The sequence below is a fragment of the Heterodontus francisci genome, chromosome 7 (assembly GCF_036365525.1).
Source record: "Heterodontus francisci isolate sHetFra1 chromosome 7, sHetFra1.hap1, whole genome shotgun sequence".
Lineage (NCBI taxonomy): Eukaryota > Metazoa > Chordata > Chondrichthyes > Heterodontiformes > Heterodontidae > Heterodontus > Heterodontus francisci.
The window spans coordinates 92,245,610-92,264,747 of NC_090377.1; the positions used below are offsets into that span (position 1 = coordinate 92,245,610).

General features: G+C 42.9%; 1 protein-coding gene across 6 annotated transcripts in view; it reads left to right on the plus strand.

Annotated features, from left to right (window-relative positions):
• The window catches only part of myo1b (myosin IB), a 306,869-nt gene that overhangs the window by 195,861 nt on the left and 91,870 nt on the right, over positions 1-19,138 (plus strand). For all 6 annotated transcript variants that reach the window (XM_068035658.1, XM_068035660.1, XM_068035654.1 and 3 more), the window contains 5 exons: positions 932-1,035; positions 9,871-10,018; positions 11,512-11,630; positions 15,226-15,312; positions 17,727-17,792. In XM_068035658.1, coding sequence (XP_067891759.1) covers positions 932-1,035; positions 9,871-10,018; positions 11,512-11,630; positions 15,226-15,312; positions 17,727-17,792 — 524 coding nt within the window. The remainder of the gene's footprint in view (positions 1-931; positions 1,036-9,870; positions 10,019-11,511; positions 11,631-15,225; positions 15,313-17,726; positions 17,793-19,138) is intronic.

The following is a 19,138-nucleotide window of genomic DNA, read 5'->3' on the forward strand; positions in this document are numbered from 1 at the left end:
CTAGCGGGACACGCGTGTATCCGTAGGCTTCAACCGAATTAGAGTTTAAGTTTAATAAATTTCAATCTTTCTTCTTTAAACCTAAGAAAGCCTGTTTGGGCTGGTTTCTTTGCCTTATAATTGGAAAGCGGTGATCAAGGATTCACCAAGGGGGAGCTAAAAACACGGTATGTTTAAAGTTAAACCCTGTTATGGTAAGACCAGGTGAAGGCTGAAAGGGAACCCTAGAAACCTTTCTCACCTGGTCGTAACAGTCAGAACTGGGAAAAAATAGAGATGTAACCGATTTTAAGCATAAGGAAGGCAGGGAAAGGGGGTGAGGGAAGAGCACAAGTAAAGGTCTGTGATAAGGTGGAAGGCAGGAGTGATCCAATGACGAAAGGGATGATGGTTCAAGGCAAAAGGAGATGGTAAAGAAGCAAAAGATGGGTGTAAAGAAGGGAATAGCTGAATCATCAACAGCTGCTGTCTGGAAATAATGGGACAGTGGTTATGATCTGAAATTGTGGAACTTAATGTTGAATCCAGATGGCTGTAAAGTGCATCGATCCGTCATCAGTGCTCAATAGTTATATGCCAAGATTCATAAGAATGTGTGGGGTTCCAGCCTGCCCTCGCCCTGAAATCATTGCAGTATCCAGTTCACACAAGATGTTTTCATCATTACAGCCCCCAGGTTAATCTATCGTGTTGGTAGATATTCGAAATAAAAGGTAAACTCCTTGTCATAAGGGACACCAGATCCACTTAAAGGAGAGACCAGTGACCTGAAACCCAAATGAGTATCTAAAGCAACCCAAACGTTTTTACTCTGCCATCAGCTGGTGTTTACTGTGTAATGTGCAAATGACAAAGGACACTGCAGTAATCTAAATGCTTTGAAATATTGGTACTTTACTGGTGCAGTATTATATTAACTTTTCTCTTCTAGAACGATTGAAGCTTGAGCGGGATTTCAGTCAATACAACTACCTGGGCCTGGATTCGGCTAAAGTGAATGGGGTGGATGATGCTGCCAATTTCAGAACAGTCAAAGTAAGATGCTTGGGATGCGGGTTAAATTCGAGTTTTATTGGTTGAAATGTTATGCCTTTATTGTATAATGCTTTCATTGAAATACGACAAGGCAACAATCTCACTAAAGGATTCAGATGAACTCTGAGAACTAAGTCCTGAAATTCTTCCTATATTTTATTTTTATTTTTATTCTCGCTATCAATATCTGTATATATGGTATGATCTCCTGTAACATTGCAGGAAGTACGTTGGTGAGTATAATCACTCTTTTACCTGTCTCTGCTACCATTATGTTGCTGTTTCTCTCTCTTCCTCTTTCTCTCCTCTCTTGCTTCTTTCCCCATAACTCTTCCTGTTGTTTCCCTCTCTGTCCTCCTGTTTCTCTGTCTTTTTATTTTCTCTCCTTTCAGGTGAGAGGTGGGGCATGATGTATGTAGCAGGTAAAGGAACCATCAACAGCTTCAGGCAGCATATGAGAATGAGGATTGTGGGGGACGTATGGCCCTTGATGACTCGCTTCCCATCACCTCTCCTAATCACTCATATGTTCCCCCAAACCCCCTGTTCCTATTAAATCCCTATTCCTTCACTTCTGCACTACCCTTTCCCTATATTTCCAACCCCCGGCCAGACTTCCAACATTACCCCTCTTCCGTTATGGACTACTTGTCCTATATCCTCCCCTTCCTCTTGCTCCACTGTCACTCACTTTACTCTTAACCTTCATTCACTGCCCCCTCCTCCCACTCCTACTTGCCTACCCCAAGGATGAATAGTAAGACACTGGGAGGCTCCCCTCACCCAAAACAATTTCCCTTTGTGCCTTTCTTCCTGTCATAATTTTCTATTTGCCTCCCTCAGAGGCGTTATATGTTTTTAAAAATCATTTTTTAAAAATATAATACCCACTTACCTGAGAACTGTTGTGATGCTAGCAGGAGCCCAATCTTGTACTCCACCGGTGGACTCAAATTGCCACACAGACTCCATCATAGCAAGGCCAGAGGCCCAATATCTAGGTAGCCTTGGGACTCACAATTGAGCCCCTGGTCTGAGGGAATGTTCCCAACAGCTCCTATGCACTGTATCAAAATTTCTGGGTTTTTGTCTCTCCCTCAGCCTACTGTTTGAATTGTGTTAGAAATTAGAATCCTTGTCTTATTGATGTAAGAAATTGGCATTGACCTTTTCCCTAATTATCAGCAAATCACAGTTGCGATAGTGGGCTTCAAAACAGCATTTTATTTGAAAATTGAAGTAACTAAATGAAAGAAACTCTCTTGCCTCTGTGGCGCCTATCTCTCACTCTGAGTTTGAATGCCTGCATGTCTGTCTGTCTCTCTCTCTGCACTTCAGCTTAATACAGGTTCCTTGAGTTCGTAGAACGTGAAAGAAATGCTACAGCAGATGTATAATCAGAGCACTGTCATTAGATGAACAGTGGGTCCGGGTGCCTATTCCTCTTGTCTGATGATATCGAGCAATGGGGGAAGCTTAATCCATGTTCATGGTCCAGCCTCTTTTTAACACGCACAGCAAGCTGCTTGTGCTGATGGGCAGTTTGTCATCCAGGGACGGAGAAATCTGGCTCCTCCCCTTATCCAAGCACAACATTTCTGATGAAAGGGGATGAGGTAATCTTGGGTGAGGCAGGGTCACTGAAGGTCTGGCAGTGATGGGAAGAATTTTGTGCGGTTGGCAGGGCCTCAATGGTTCAGGCCTCACGCCGGCAACATTGGGTGAAGGCAGGCCTACGTCACCTGGTGTTGGGTACTTCAAATTTAAATCACCCCTGTTTTCTATTACCACAGGTGCTTTTATACCACAAGATACAGATCGTCTTTTGAATACGGCACTGGAAACAAAAATAATTAACAGGGTCAGTCAGTCAGTCTTTAGGCTGAGTGTTTACAGCGAACTTGCATCTACTTCAAATGTACTCATTTGCAGACGCTGAATTGTTTGATTAATCAGCAACAGGTGATGTAAGCAGACTAAACTGGTTTAGACTTGCTATGCTTTTATTATTGAAGGAACTTGGAAATTTTAACACACCCGACCTGCTCGTTCTAGGAAAACATATTGTAATGCCAAAAAATAGGTCACGGGTAGTCTCACAAACGGGAGCATTTTTGTTCTGTGCTGGCTTTCAGTTTGGTAAACTTAACTTTTAAATCACTGTAGCTGAGAAGCAGCAGAAGATTTTTTTAGAAATCAAGAGCATGTTTTTTTTCCCAGTATGTGCTTAGTACAGCTAACAAAGCAGCTTGACATTTTAATGACAATGGGCTACACAACAGTTGTAAGTACTCACAGCTCTAAAGGAAAATGAGTTAGAGTAAGGTTACATCTGACAGACCCAATGTAGCAAAAGTAATAAAAATAGAAAATGTTCAAATGTTCAGGTCAGGCAGCATCTGTGGAAAGAGAAGCAAAGTTAACTTTACAGCAAAAGTAATGATCATTTCTCCATTTTAACTAAGGTTGTTGTGTATTGAGTTCTGTTCAATTGCCACTACAACAGTCTGTGAGCAAAATGCAAGATTTCAAAGGAATGTCCACTCCAAATATAAATAGAGTGGTGTGCCACTTCTGCAGTAAAATAAAACCTGGCCCATTTGTTTTAAATCCATAGCCATAAAATACTGCTTGTAAAATAAACACTTCTGTTGAAATGCTCAGGAAGCCACTGTGGGAAAATGCATTTGCAATCCCATCTCTCGCACTCAATGACACAGTTTTTGATGGTATTAATCACCAGCACATCCCCTCGACACACATCGTTCAAGCTCAGATATATTTTTGCAACTGATTTTTTTCTAAAATGTGGATTGACAGTAATTTCTTTACTTATCTCCTCTCTAATTTTCTCCACCAAATCTTCCCCACTTTTTTCTCCTGAAGGCATCAACTCCTTGCTGAGCTCCACACTGATGCACTTCTATCAGTGGATGGTGATCAGATCAGCAACCATGGCCAGTTTTCCACTCATTAACTGCACCGCAGCAGTTCAAGTGCAAATAGGGATGGGCAATAAGTGCCAGCTTTGCCAGCAAAGACCTTATTTTGAAAATAACCAGGGTGTATGAGAATAATTGTCACAAAGGTTGGTGGAGTTGCGGATAGTGATGAGGATTGTCAGAGGATACAGCAGGATATAGATCGGTTGGAGACTTGGGCGGAGAAATGGCAGATGGAGTTTAATCCGGACAAATGTGAGGTAATGCATTTTGGAAGTTCTAATGCAGGTGGGAGGTATACAGTAAATGGCAGAACCCTTAGGAGTATTGACAGGCAGAGAGATCTGGGCGTACAGGTTCACAGGTCACTGAAAGTGGCAACGCAGGTGGATAAGGTAGTCAAGAAGGCATACGGCATGCTTGCCTTCATCGGTCGGGGCATACAGTATAAAAATTGGCAAGTCATTTTGCAGCTGTACAGAACCTTAGTTAGGCCACACTTAGAATATTGCATGCAATTCTGGTCGCCACACTACCAGAAGGACGTGGAGGCTTTGGAGAGGGTACAGAGGAGGTTTACCAGGATGTTACCTGGTCTGGAGGGCATTAGCTATGAGGAGAGGTTGGAAAACTCGGACTGTTTTCACTGGAACGACGGAGGTGGAGGGGCGACATGATAGAGGTTTACAAAGTTATGAGCGGCATGGACAGAGTGGATAGTCAGAAGCTTTTTCCCAGGGTGGAAGAGTCAGTTACTAGGGGACATAGGTTTAAGGTGCGAGGGGCAAAGTTTAGAGGGGATGTGCGAGGCAAGTTTTTTACACAGAGGGTGGTGAGTGCCTGGAACTTGCTGCCAGGGGAGGTGGTGGAAGCAGATAGGATAGCGACGTTTAAGAGACATCTTGACAAATATATGAATAGGAAGGGAATAGAGGGATATGGGCCCCGGAAGTGCAGAAGGTGTTAGTTTAGGCAGGCATCAAGATTGGTGCAGGCTTGGAGGGCCGAATGGCCTGTTCCTGTGCTGTACTGTTCTTTGTTCTTTGTTCTATTGGCACAGCTAAGATCAGCATAGAATAGAGACTAAACATGGGAACTCCATGGTTTGTATGGCTCAGCACCCACAGGATACATACCCTGGACTATCGGGTGGCCGGGGGGGACGGGGGTGGGGGTGGGGGTGGAACTCCCAAATCTTAATTCTTTATCAAATGTATCAACTCTGCATGTGATACATTACCAAACTAACAATGGATTTAAATCAATAGCTTTAAAATGTATTTCTGCAAACTAGCTCTTTATTTTTTAAAAATGGCTTTGAGTTCATAGAATCATGCAACACAAAAGGAGACCATAATGCCCATCATACATGTGCTAGCTCTTTGAAAGAGCGAGCTAATTAGTCCCACTCTCCTGCTTTTTCTTCATATTCTTCCAAGTTTGGCAATACTCAAAATTCAGCAAGTTATAAAAATGCAAGCCCCTGCCACTCCACTTAATTTTTAAAAAATCCTTTCGAGAATGAGTGTGAGTTTCCACTGTATAATTTGATAGGGGTCTCTATTGCATACAGTTGGTCAGTCATATTATTTGATGTCAATAAAGGGACATAATTGTTGTATAACCAGAAATAAACCCGAATAATATGAACTCCGTGCAAAGTTCAACTGCTTTATAAAATGTACTCTAGAGGTTTGTCTGCTGATTTAATTTTGGTTTGTTTACAACACTTAGTGATTTTTTTGCTTTAGGACATTGAACTATAAGCTCTGAACCTTAACTGTGCTCAGGCTTTCTCCTCAGTCTCAGTGTCCAGTGGATCTCATTAATGGCATTTCCATATTCTCCATTTCCTCCATTCTTATTAGACTTCTGCTTAAAATCATGCCAAATGTTTTTTATTAGGAGCCTCTTTTTCAGAGTGATGGATTACTTTCTTTTGAACACTGTGGATTTTTTTTCCCCAGCAGTAATCGACATTACTTGTTTATGCTGCATTGATTAAGAAAAGGGTTGAATTTAGGATGTGGATGCTGCAGTATCTGTGTCCCAGGCTCCCTTTTGGAGTTGCAGAAGGAGATAGCAATAGCAAGTTTGTGTCAGTCTACTAATCCCATAACGCTAAGCAATACAGAAAACACTATCTTCCTTCGATGCTCTATATTATGGGGAGAAAACATCCTTGTATGTGAGCTGCTTCAGGGTTGCCATGAGATGTAATTGAATACATTGTGTGCTAGGTGCAGGAACCAAGTGTCTGGTGAGGAGACTCCAAGAAGTCAGGGTAGGAAGGACTGTTGGCAGAGGAAGATCAAAGGAGTACAGAGGTCCATATGAAACACATGCCAGGACTTCCAACAAGTACTACAAGTGATCATGAAGAGTAAGAAGAGCACAACTGAATCAGTTCTCAGCCATGGAATGCTGACAGTCAGGGAACAGCTGACTTCAGCAGTCTAGGATTAGGGTAGGGGAAATAAAAACAAAATGCTGGGATGTCTCAGAAGGTCTGGAAGATCTGTGGAGAGAGAAACAGAGTTGGCATTTCAGGTCTATGACCTTTCATCGGAACTAATGAAATGATTTGTTTCTGTGCTGTAAATTCCATGCATTAATCTATTGAGGATAAGTAGGGGAGTTCTCTACCTGGTATCTTGGTCAATATTTATCTCTCAGCCAAAATCACAAAAAACAAATTATCTGGTCATTAATCTCATTGTTGCTTGTAGGATCTTGCTGTGTGCAAAGAGGCTGTCACATTTGTCTCCATTCCAACGGCAACTACTCTTCAAAAGTACTTCATTGGCTGTGAAGCACTTTGGGATGTTCTGAGATCATGAAAAGTGTTATATAAAGGCGAATTGTTCCTTTGCTTGCTGATAATCAGACTCTGGTTTTAACTCTTCTAAATGGCAAGCATTCTGGTTAGCTATGAATGTTGGGTGGGCTAATTGAAACAAAATGTTTGCAGGCATGTTGGACTGGTTAAGACTGTCTGGATGTTATGACTGAGTGGAATTAAACCTACTCCATTCCCTCTCAGCATCCTGTCCCAACCATTAAGACTCAAAGAGAAATTGCTTGCGGTCAGCTCCCGAATAGCTGGAAGAGTCAAATGGCCACAGGTCCTCCAGAGCCCATTAGCCTTCAGTGCTCTTTGGATGCCTGCTGCAGATTTCTCTTTGATTCCCATCTCCAAGGCCCATCATAAAACTGCAGTGAGTTACTTACACTGAGTATTTTCAAGGTTAATGTTGGTTTTCAGCAATTCCTGTCACCATCACCTGACCCTATGATGCATCTAGAAAGAATCCAAGTCAAAATTCATAGCACAGTGCCCGAAACATGGTAGGTGATAGAAAGAAGGTGCGGGCTAAAGGAGCTGCAAAAAAATTAAATCAAAAATGTTACCTCCCTCCTCCCCCATCCCCACTCATACTGGCAATGCTGCAGTTAAGACTATCAGTTGATGAAGAGGGCATGTGTGTGAGATTGACTTTCAGTACAAGCTGGAGTAAGGTGTTTTAACTGGAGCTGTGGCAAACATTGAGACTCGAGAGTCAATTAGACCTAATGATAACAGAGTACTTAGAAAACCATAATAGGATTAGGCAAATTCAGCATGGTTTTATAAAAGGGAAATCGTGTTTGACAAACTAATAGAGTTCTTTCAGGATGCAACTGTGTACAGTTTTGGGTCTCCTTACCTAAGGAGGATATACTTGCCTTAGAGGGGGTACAACAAGGTTCACTACATTGATCTCTGTGATGAGAGCTTAGTCCTATGAGGAGAGATTGAGTAGAATAGGCCTATACTCTCTGGATTTAGAAGAATGAGAGGTGATTTCATTGAAACATAAGAATTGAGAGGGCTTGGCTGGATAGATGCTAATAGGCTGTTTCCGCTGGCTGGAGAGTCTAGAACTAGGTGGCATAATCGTAGGATAATGGGTTAACCATTTAGGACTGAGATGAGGAGAAATTTCTTCTCCAAGTGTTCTGAATCTTTGGAATTTGCTATCCCAGGGGCTGTAGATGCTCAGTTGTTGAGTATATTCAAGACTGTGATCAATAGATTTTGGGCACTATAGAGATATGGAGGAGAGGGCAGGAAAATGGAGTTGATGTAGATCAGCCATGATCTATCGAATGATGGGGCAGGCTCAAGGGCAATTGGGGACTGGCAACAAATGCTGGCCTTGTCAGTGATGCCCACATCCCATCAAAGAATAAAAAATATGCTTGAGGGCCCATATGGCCTACTTCTGCTCCTATTTATTGTTTTCTATGGTATCTGTGTGGCAGCTGCTAAAACAGCTCTGTGGCTCTGACTCACCCGTGCCCCTTTTGTGTAATGTTGGCTCACCCTTGACCCTTAGGTGTCAGCTTTGGCTCAGTTGGTAGCAGTCTCACCTCTGAGTCAGAAGGTTGTGCGTTAAAGTTCCACTCCAGGACCTGAGCACAAAAATATAAGCTGACACTTCAGTACAGTACTGAGGGAGTGCTGCACTGTTGGAGGTGCTGTCTTTCAGGTAAGACATTAAACCCAGACCCCATCTGTCCTCTCGGGTGGACATAAAAGATCCCACAGCACTATTTCAAAAAAGAGCAGGGAAGGTATCCTCGGTGTCCTGGCCAATAACTATCCCTCAATCAACATCACAAAAACAGATTAACTGGTCGTTATCACATTGCCGTTTGTGTGAGTTTGCTGTGTGTAAATTGGCTGCTGTATTTCCTACATTACAAGGTGACTGCAATTCAAAAGTACTTCATTGGCTGCAAAGTGCTTTGGAATGTCATGAAAGGTGCTATATAAATGCAAGTCCCCTTTCCTTTTTTCCCTCTTTCCTTTTTTCCCTCTCCCCTTTTTTCCTCCGTTTCCATTTACCCCTTTCCTTTTTTTACTCTCTTTCTTTTCTTCCCCTCCCCACCCCACCAGAACTGCTGCATGAATGGATACCAAAATTGCTGCCAAAAGCTAGCAACTGGGATGCTTTACATGAAAAATGGTACACACATCACCTGCCCATTAATCTTGAATGTCTAATGATGTGATATGCTGCTTGCTGAAAATTGAGATAATGATCTACCTTGGCCAGGGTTATTTTTCTCCTCAGTAATAATTAAACTGCTTGGTTTTCAAAAGTGTTTTAATCTCTTGTTTTTACATGAGTGATCATGTTTTCTTGCTCAAAGTGGTTGACAACACCTAACAGAAATATTGCAACATGGAGTGTTGTGTTTTCTTTAAAGAGGGACAGCCCCTGTTCAAATGTGAACATTGTCAGCAGGAGTGAAAATACAGGGTGTATTGACTGTACAGTTAATTTCTGTTGAGAGAAATGTTTGTATCGAGAGGGTAATACAATGCCTAGGTAGCTTAATGATGCAGTGCTACATTTATCTGTTAATAGGTAGCACAATAGTACTAGATAATTAAGTCACAAAGTGCTGTAAGATAACCTGAATAAAGCAGTAGGATATGGGATAGGGAGGGATGCCTGAGATCTGTGTCCTTTCTCCAGAAATGTATTGATTAAGCTTGTCTGACCAGCAGCAGGAAGCATTACTACCAGGTGCACAACAAATTTGTTCTCACCAGGCATTTTGAAACAATTTTTACTGGGCTGGGAAGTTAACATCTGGAAACTAAATACAAAGATTGCATTAGTCCCAAGAGACCATCTAATTTTTACGTCTGTTCTGGCACAGTAAATCGCAGGGAATTACAAACATCAGGATACACTTCAATATGTCCTGGTGTAATGAATCATTTCCTGTCTTAATTACAGGTGTGAGAAACCGCTTTCCAATTTTCATTCAGATGCATTCCTTTGATTCTACACATCTGATAATTCTCCTGCCCTCTGCACTTTCTCCCCTCCTGCAGAATGCTATGCAGATTGTTGGTTTCATGGACGATGAATCAGAGTTGGTTCTGGAAGTGGTGGCGGCAGTGCTAAAGCTGGGAAACATTGAATTCAAGCCAGAGTCTCGAGTAAATGGCTTAGATGAGAGCCGAATTCAAGACAAAAACGGTAGGAGGAATGGCACTGCCCTGAGAATTTGCAGTGTGAAGTTGATGTCAGCTTTTCTCTTCTCTTGGTATCATGCCATTGTGAAAGTCAAACTCCTTCTCAACACTGAGGGGATTAGGGGGTCATGTAGTGTTGGAAAGTTTAATTAATAGGATTCTAGCCTTGATCGTCTTTTGCATTTGCCTGTCCTCATTGACTGAGTTTTAGCAGTTTGGGATTGAGCGATGAGATGAAGGACCACATTGCAGTGGAGGGAAAATAATATATGGCACAGTCCTATCTCCAGAGGCATATATGTGACTTATTAGTTGGTCACAAAGCAAGATTGACAGCAGCTACAGAGAATTATACATCCCAGAACATACCCTCCCCAGCTGAGAGTGGAAGCTTAGTGGGAAGATCCAGCCTGGGTGATGTGTAGTGGGATCATTTGTCACCACAACAAATTAGGCATAATTGCCACAAATTGATTCAAAATATGGACGTGGGCAGAGGTTGGGGATCTGCTTGGACACTGTAGGGACCTAAAAGAGTAAAATATTAAGACAATAGAAATAGAATAGAATTTTTTTCTTTATTCATTCATGGGATATGGGCATCACTGGCTATGCCAGCATTTATTGCCCATCCCTAATTGCCCTTGAGAAGGTGGTGGTGAGCTGCCTTCTTGAACCGCTGCAGTCCATGTGAGGTAGGTACACCCACAGTACTGTCAGAAAGGGAGTTCCAGGATTTTAACCCAGCGACAGTGAAGGAACAGCGATATAGTTCCAAGTCAGGATGGTGTGTGACTTGGAGGGGAACTTGCAGGTGGTGCTGTACCCATGCATCTGCTGCTCTTGTCCTTCAAGGTGGTAGAGGTCGCGGGTTTGGAAGGTGCTGTCTAAGGAGCCTTGGTGCGTTGCTGCAGTGCATCTTGTAGATGGTACACACTGCTGCCACTGTGCATCGGTGGTGGAGGGAGTGAATGTTTCTGGATGGTGTGCCAATCAAGTGGGCTGCTTTATTCTGGATGGTGTCGAGCTTCTTGAGTGTTGTTGGAGCTGTACCCATCCAGGCAAGTGGAGAGTATTCCTTCACACGCCTGACTTGTGCCTTGTAGATGGTGGGCAGGCTTTGGGGAGTCAGGAGGTGAGTTACTCACCGCAGGATTCCTAGCCTCTGACCTGTAGCCATGGTATTTATATGGCTACTCCAGTTCAGTTTCTGGTCAATGGTAGCCCCTAGGATGTTGATAGTGGGAGATTCAGCGATGGTAATGCCATTGAATGTCAAGGGGAGATGGTTAGATTCTCTCTTGTTGGAGATGGTCATTGGCTGGCACTTGTGTGGCGCAAATGTTACTTGCCACTTATCAGCCCAAGCCTCGATATTGTCCAGGTCTTGCTGCATTTCTACATGGACTGTTTCAGTTATGAAATTCAGTTCAGAAATGAGTTAACCTTCAGTTTGTCAAATTTCTCGACCCAATGATTCTCATTTTGTATTTACAGAGCTGAAAGAGATCTGCGAGTTGCTTGGCCAAGATCAGGCTGTGTTGGAGAGAGCCTTTAGTTTCCGAACTGTGGAGGCAAAACAAGAGAAAGTTTCAACAACATTAAATGTGGCCCAGGTAAATGTGTCAAAGGCTCACAATGTGTACTGTAATGCCAGCTAAGGTACACTTGTTTTTGTGTTACAACAACAACTTGCGTTTATATAGCACTTTTTAATGTAGAAAACATCATAGAGGCATAATCAGAAACAAATGGACATGAGACAAAGAAGGGTAGGAAAAATGGCCAACACCTTGGTCAAAGAGGAGGTGGAGAAATTTACCATGGGAATTCCAGAACATGGGTCTTAGCTAGGCAAAGCCACTGCTGGCAAATGTGTGACGAAGGGAGAAGGATGCATATTAGGGTAGAGACAACAGAGAATTCTGTTGTGAGGGAGGGGGGGGATGTTGTAGGGCTGGAGGAAGTTATAGAAATAGACATAGGCAAGACCATAAAGTGACTGAAGATGATAATTTTAAGTTAGAGATGTTGGGGAACAGGAGCCAAGGTACATTAGCAACGGCATCGATGATGGGTAAGTGGAACTTGCTGCAGGCTAGCATACAAGCAACAGAGTTTTGGATGATCTGTGGGTTACAGAATATAGAGGATGGGAGGTCATCCAGGACAGTATTCACAGTCACAAAGGACATCTTTTATGGCTGATTAGGGCTGTATCTGTCCTGTGGTGGGGTGGAAAGCTGATCAGAGTGATTCAAATGTGGAGTTGCAGGAAAGCTGGATGTGGATTTGGGAAGCAAACTCATGTTTAAGAATTTTGGAGTGGTAAGGGAGATTATAGATAGGACCGAAGGATTGGTTTGGGTTTTTTGAGGAGGTGGGTGATGATTGTTTTGTAAGAGGGAGGATGCTATTTGAGGAGAGCACAAGCTAGCACAGGGCAATGAAATTAAGTTGACTGGTCAGGAGATTTATTAGTTGTGGGGTCAAGGGAGCAATAGGTGGGTTTCATAAGCAAGATGAGCTCAGAGTGGGTTAAAGGTGAGATAGGAGAGTAACTAGATTTTCTTGAATTAGGTTCAGATTTCAAAGCTTGGAAAACTAGAAGCCTCGGCCAAGTTTGGTTTGGTGAGCATGTGGAAGGAGGGAAATCAAAATCAATTGAATAAATGATCTCAGTCTTAGTGGCACAGTGGCGCAGTGGTTAGCACCGCAGCCTCACAGCTCCAGGGACCTGGGTTCAATTCTGGGTACTGCTTGTGCGGAGTTTGCAAGTTCTCCCTGTGTCTGCGTGGGTTTTCGCCGGGTGCTCCGATTTCCTCCCACATCCAAAAAACTTGCAGGTGATGGGTAAATTGGCTGTTGTAAATTGCCCCTAGTGTTGGGAGGTGACAGGGAATATGGGATTACTGTAGGGTTAGTATAAATGGGTGATTGTTGGTCAGCACAGACTCGGTGGGCCAAAGGGCCTGTTTCAGTGCTGTATCTCTAAATAAATAAAATAAAAGTCTGAGTTCCTTGCAAATTTTGGCGAGGATGGAGGAGGTAAAGGAAAGGGATTTAAGGAAATCATCAGTAGTGGAGTAAAGAAGCTGGGAAGGTATCTTTGTTCTGCAGGATGATGCTAGAGTAGAAGGAAAAGGAGATTGAGGCCCAATAGGTCCAACCATGTCTGGTGATAGATGCCTGAAGCAGTTGTGCACCAGATACATTCAAGTCTGCACCCCTTGAATGTGAGAGAGTAAAGATGTGGCCAATACAAGAGGAAACTAGCAGAATGGGACAGAGTAAAGGTTTTTCAAGGGACAAAGACATCAAGTGTGGAGGTAAGGGAGAGGTTTAAAAAATCGACGGCTACAAAACTACTGTGTCGATTAGAGGGCCATAGTTAAGGCTTGGAGAGTTTTGCCAAAGGCAGACATAGAAGGAAGTAGGGGTGGAGCTGGTATGGGAATGTAGGTGGTGAAGGACGTAAGGAAATTGTCAAAGATGGTTCTTGTCTTTGATAACGACCATTGGAGTAGAGAGAACACAGGAGGTGGCAAGGTTGAGCGAGTGGCAATGAATTTGGGTAGAAGATCTTATAGGGAGGGAGAGGTAAAGAGAGGACAGGAAGGAAGTGAATTCAGAGGAGAAAGAGCAAGATGGTTGAGCTCGAGATTGAAATCACCAAGGAGTACAGGTAAGTACAAATAGAGAAGATTGAATATTGTGTAGAACATGATGGTTGTTATCTGCCAGTAGTCCTAGAATTGTCATGGCAGCGAAGGCAGCTAATTAAGGATGAATAATTTGGATGTTAGATGAGATTGGAGTCCTGAGGCTTTATTTGATTGACCCTTAGGGTCGGGAAAAACATTGCAGAACCTTTTATTCTGGATTAGATTGAGTCCACAATGGAACAGATTGCACACTGTATTTCGTAACTACTAGACCTGATGTACAAATGGCCTTTTCTCACTTCATTTTTTACTTTTTTTTGTTTGTCTACATTTGTCCCATCTTCCGAAAATGCCAACTCATGCCGAGACACAGTTCTGTGGATACTGGCAGCTCCCTGGTAGTCTCACACAGATTCTTTCCTGGCTTGGCATAAGGATCTTTTTTCTCCATCTTGAAGAGAAACATTAATGCAGGGAGTGCCTCTATTTGCCTGATTCAAGTATAGACGGCTGAATGAAGTTCCGTGGGAGAGAAGATGCTGAGAATGCAGCTTATGTTTCAAATCTACTCCTTTTTTGCATTGCACTTTGTGAAGACAGTTTTAAACATTTATTACTTCCTTAGAAGTAATTAACTTATGCCTCCAAAACTGTTTTTACTGATTATACTCAATATTTCTGGATTACAAATCTTTTGTTTGATTTTTGACTTGATGTTTTTTTCCTGAATTTGGTTGAAACCCCTTCCTTCTCTGCACCACCTCCTCCCACCCCTCACCATTTGTACATCAGATCAAGTAGTTCTGAAATTTAGAAATCTTATATATATTTATAAGCTGAGATAATGAGGGTGAGCTGAACATTCAACCCTGAAGTTCATTCACACCAAAGCCAATCTTGTCCTTATTCAATATCTGCATACATATGTTCCAACAGGAATCACCTGATCGCAATCAGCAGTAGGAATCTGACTGATTTTATTTCCTCCCAGTCAACAAGGCCTGTTGTACCATCCCCCTAGCTGCTGCTTTGTTTGAGATCAGCTAACCGCCACAACACCAGGCACACCCCACTTGTGTTCGTACTACATCCAGTCATACTTTTTACCCTTTAGGCTATTTCCTGTATTGAAGTGTGCAGTGTGCCGGCATCATTATTATATTTTGACTCTTTCTAAAACAGCAACTGCTTTCAAATAGTTACATACCGAGGGCGAAGAATTAAATATTAGAATGATCCAGTTTGTAATGTGAGAGGTCAAGGGATGATTTAAATATATTTTGTGTGAGAGGAACAGTTTCTTACTTCCATTTTAAATCCTATCTTGATTTTAACTTTCTTTTATTTCTCTTTCCAAATATATTAAAACTGAAAGATGCTTTAAAGGCTGTAGTCGCATTTTGATAGATGTGGACAATATCTTCTGGTTTTGCTGACACATTAAATGAAACACTTCCTAAGGCCACTGTTGCTCAAAACTTTAGAAAAGTAAGTGACACTATCTTTGTTCTAAAATCCCATTTTTTCCCTCTTTCCTCTTTTTCAGGCTTATTATGCACGTGATGCCTTGGCAAAAAACCTTTACAATCGGTTGTTCACTTGGCTTGTGACTAGAATCAATGAGAGCATTAAGGTACTAGCTAGTGTTCACTGGTGGCAGAACACTGGTACCCAAGAATATGAACAAATAAATGGTCCTTCATATCAAATGTAGAGCTTTGTGAGATTTTATACTGTTTAAATATTCTCGTAAAGGAACTTGGAAGATGAAAAGGTCCTGCTCCCTCAGCGTAACTTTCCATTTATGGATATCTTTTTGCTGTAAATCTAATCAGCTGAAATGCCTCAAATGTCTGTGTCTTATTTGAAGAGCTCAGAGCTTTAGTCTCCTGCAAAATCTGTCTTTTAAAATAAGCTGACTGTTGGGCTTATTGCAGGGATGGGGGATATCTTCACCAAAAGTGATAGTTCAAGCCATGTGTGAAGGTTTTACTTCTCAATTGTGATACATTGTATGTTCTCTAGTGTATAACCTCTTATTAATTTAGACAGTCGAAAATGTTTAATTATATAAAACATTTTTTTCGGAAGGTGATGATTGAGAGTATTTTCAGTGTTAATTTATTCCCTCCCTGTAGTTAGGGTTTAGTTTAGTTTTTTAGTTTAGAGATACAGCACTGAAACAGGCCCTTCGGCCCACCGAGTCAGTGCCGACCATCAACCACCCATTTATACTAATCCTACACTGATCCCATATTCCTACCACATCCCCACCTGTCCCTAACACCTACCTATACTAGGGACAATTTATAATGGCCAATTTACCTACCAACCTGCAAGTCTTTTGGCTTGTGGGAGGAAACCGGAGCACCCGGAGAAAACCCACGCAGACACAGGGAGAACTTGCAAACTCCACACAGGCAGTACCCAGAATGGAACCTGGGTTGCTGGAGCTGTGAGGCTGCGGTGCTAACCACTGCGCCACTCTATAAACTAACTTTTGCTTTTGCTGTTTCTCTATCACAGTCCTCTAAAGCAGTGGTTCTCAAACATTTTTGGCTGAAGAACCCCATTGCAAATGGATTTGTAACAATGGACCCCTCCCATCAAAATTATAATAAGCATAATAGCTGGCCAAACTTGTATTTTGGCTGCCTTTCTTTCAATGCCTTGGTAACTACGGCTCCACTAGGTGATCTTTCTGCTGCTCTCAGCAGCTCCTTTTCAAGACAAAACAATCAGCTTACTTTGTGTTGCACAAGTGGGGCTGAATTTAGTTGCGCCAGTGGGACTCCTGGCGCGACACTGAAAAAGTGGTGAGAATCTTGCCTCGGCCATTTGGAACACCCACCCAGCACCCGGGCAATTAATAGTCTGGTGCTGGGTTCCCGTCCCTTTAAAGTTGGATGTCCCGCCTCCAGGATTTGCTGGCCAGTCAGAAGGCCGGCAGCTCAGTAATATCGGCACTGCCACCAGGAGCAGTGGCCGCTGCCGGTACTACAAGAGGTCTTGGAACCAGGACCAGCACTGGAGACCCAGACCCAAAGTTAGTGAGGCAGGGTCGCCAGAGCCAGACCGACAGACCCCGGTGATGGCGGGGTGTTGCGGGTGGGTATTGAGAGCGGGGGAGAAGGGTTCAGGGAGATGGGTTGTTTGACGGCGGGGGCCCTCCGTGGGCCACAGTATGTGCATGGAGGAGGGCCACCCCCCCCCACAAGCCTGCAGAGAGGTCGCCTTGTTTTACAGGGTGACTACCCCATTTGGTGGAGGTACCCCGGGTGGGAAGAGGTCCTTAAGTGGCTGATAATAGGCCTCTAAAGTGCCTCAATTGGCCTCTTGGCAGGAAGACCGCCGTCAGCCTATCCTGCCCCTGACTTAATCCCTCTGCGATGGGCCCGCAATTCTATGGGCCTCCCTAGCCCCCTAACCCATCTCCGGGGGGGCTCATTAATTCAGCCCACGGAGGCTGGAGTCTGCTCACACCAAGCCCGCCTCCGCTGCTGCTAATTTCCATACTGCCCGACTACTTTGGGGACCCCCAAAAGTCTCTCCAGGACCCCAATTTGAGAAAACCTACTCTAGCAATCTGTCATTCTGGGTGTTAGGCTTAAAGGAGCAACCTGTAAACTTAAAAAGGATAGCACTACCTGTGTCTGTGGGGGCTTGTCAGGGGCTGGGGAGTGGGAAAAGGCAGACAGTTAAAACTAAGATCTAGCCTGCAAGAGTTTTAAAATAATTCTGCCTCCTTTCTTTCACCCAAAATGTCTTTATCTTAGTGCCAGTTTCGATCATTCCTGCTGCAGGAACTAATCCTTTAACAATGTATGCAATGCACAGGAGACCCCTTACAGCCAGTGTTTGAAATGAGGTTAACAGCCAAAGTTGATTTGCATGATTAGGAAGGGGGAAATAATAGCAATTCTGTTTCTGATCTGATTCGTATGTGCGTGGAGAATATTTTCAGGCTCGCACAGCAGGTTATTTTGGGCAGTATGTTTTAAAATAAATCACTTATTTTTCTTACTTGTCTGATGTCCTTTTCAACAGGCACAAACCAAAGTGAGGAAGAAGGTGATGGGAGTGTTAGACATATATGGCTTTGAAATTTTTGAAGTAAGTGTTAAAATTTATGACTTTTGTTCTTCGATTTTGAAACCTTTCCTTAGTTTTACAGGCAATGATTCACTAGTTATTGATGAAAGAGAATCAGTCATTGAAAATCTCAGCTCAGTGTAATATTGTGGTGCTAGATCTCGACACTGATGGTCAGAGTTAACTTACTCATTTATGGGACAAGTCCTATTGAAGTTATTTTGCTATTAGTTTGGCCCTTTTTTAAAGAAAACAATTACCCGGGCAGTCCAGAAGGAATGCAGTGCATCAATCCCTGTCTCAGAAATTCCATGCACAAATCATTCTAACATGGGGGGTTTCTGATATATAGTTGGGCCATCTAAGGTAGGGCTAAAGGGGGTAGGTTAATCTGACCTGCTAATAGTCACCTTCAAGTGACTCATTTATAGAGTAAAGGCCTGAGACTAGGCTCTTTGTTCACCTTGGTAGGTGTACAGGGTGTTTATAAAGTCCTTGTGAATGTTACACTTTAATAACTTTAGATAAGAACATAGGAAATAGGAGCAGGAGTAGGTCATACCGTCCCTCAAGCCCACTTTGCCATTCAATGTGATCATGGCTGATCTTCTGCCTCAACTCCTCTTTCCGCCTGCTCCCCATATCGCTTGATTCCCTGAGTGACCAAAAATCTGTTTATCTCCGCCTTAAATATATTCAATGATGGAGCATCCACAACCCTCTGGAGTAGAGAATTCCAAAGATTCACCATCCTTTGAGTGAAGAAATTTCTCTTCATCTCAGTCCTAAATGATTGGCCGTTTATCCTGAGACTGTGTGCCCCGTGCTGTAGATTCCCCAGTCAGGGGAAACAACCTCTCTCTGTACCTGTCAAGCCCTTTCAGAATCTTCTGTTTCAATGAGATCACCCCTCATTCTTCGGAGAGTACAGGTCCAATTTACTCAGCCTCTCATCATAGGACAACCCTCTCATCCCAGGGACCAATCTAGTGAACCTTTGCTGTACTGCCTCCAAGGCAAGTATATCCTTTCTTAGATATGGAGACCAAAACTGCTCACACTGCTCCAGATGTGGTCTCACCAAAGCGCTGTACAATGGTAGCAAGACTTCCTTATTCTTGTACTCCAAGCCCCTTGCGATAAAGGCCAACATGCCATTTGCCTTCCTAATTGCTTGTTGTACCTGCATGCCAAGTTTCTGTGTTCCTTGTACGAATACACCCAAGTCTCTCTCAATATAACAATTAGAAGTTACATGCCTTCTAAAAAACATACTACTTTTCTATTCTTTTATTATGCCAAAATGGATTGAACCATAATGCAATGTTCAGTAAACATTGCTTAACAAATATGATTTTCTGCCTCCA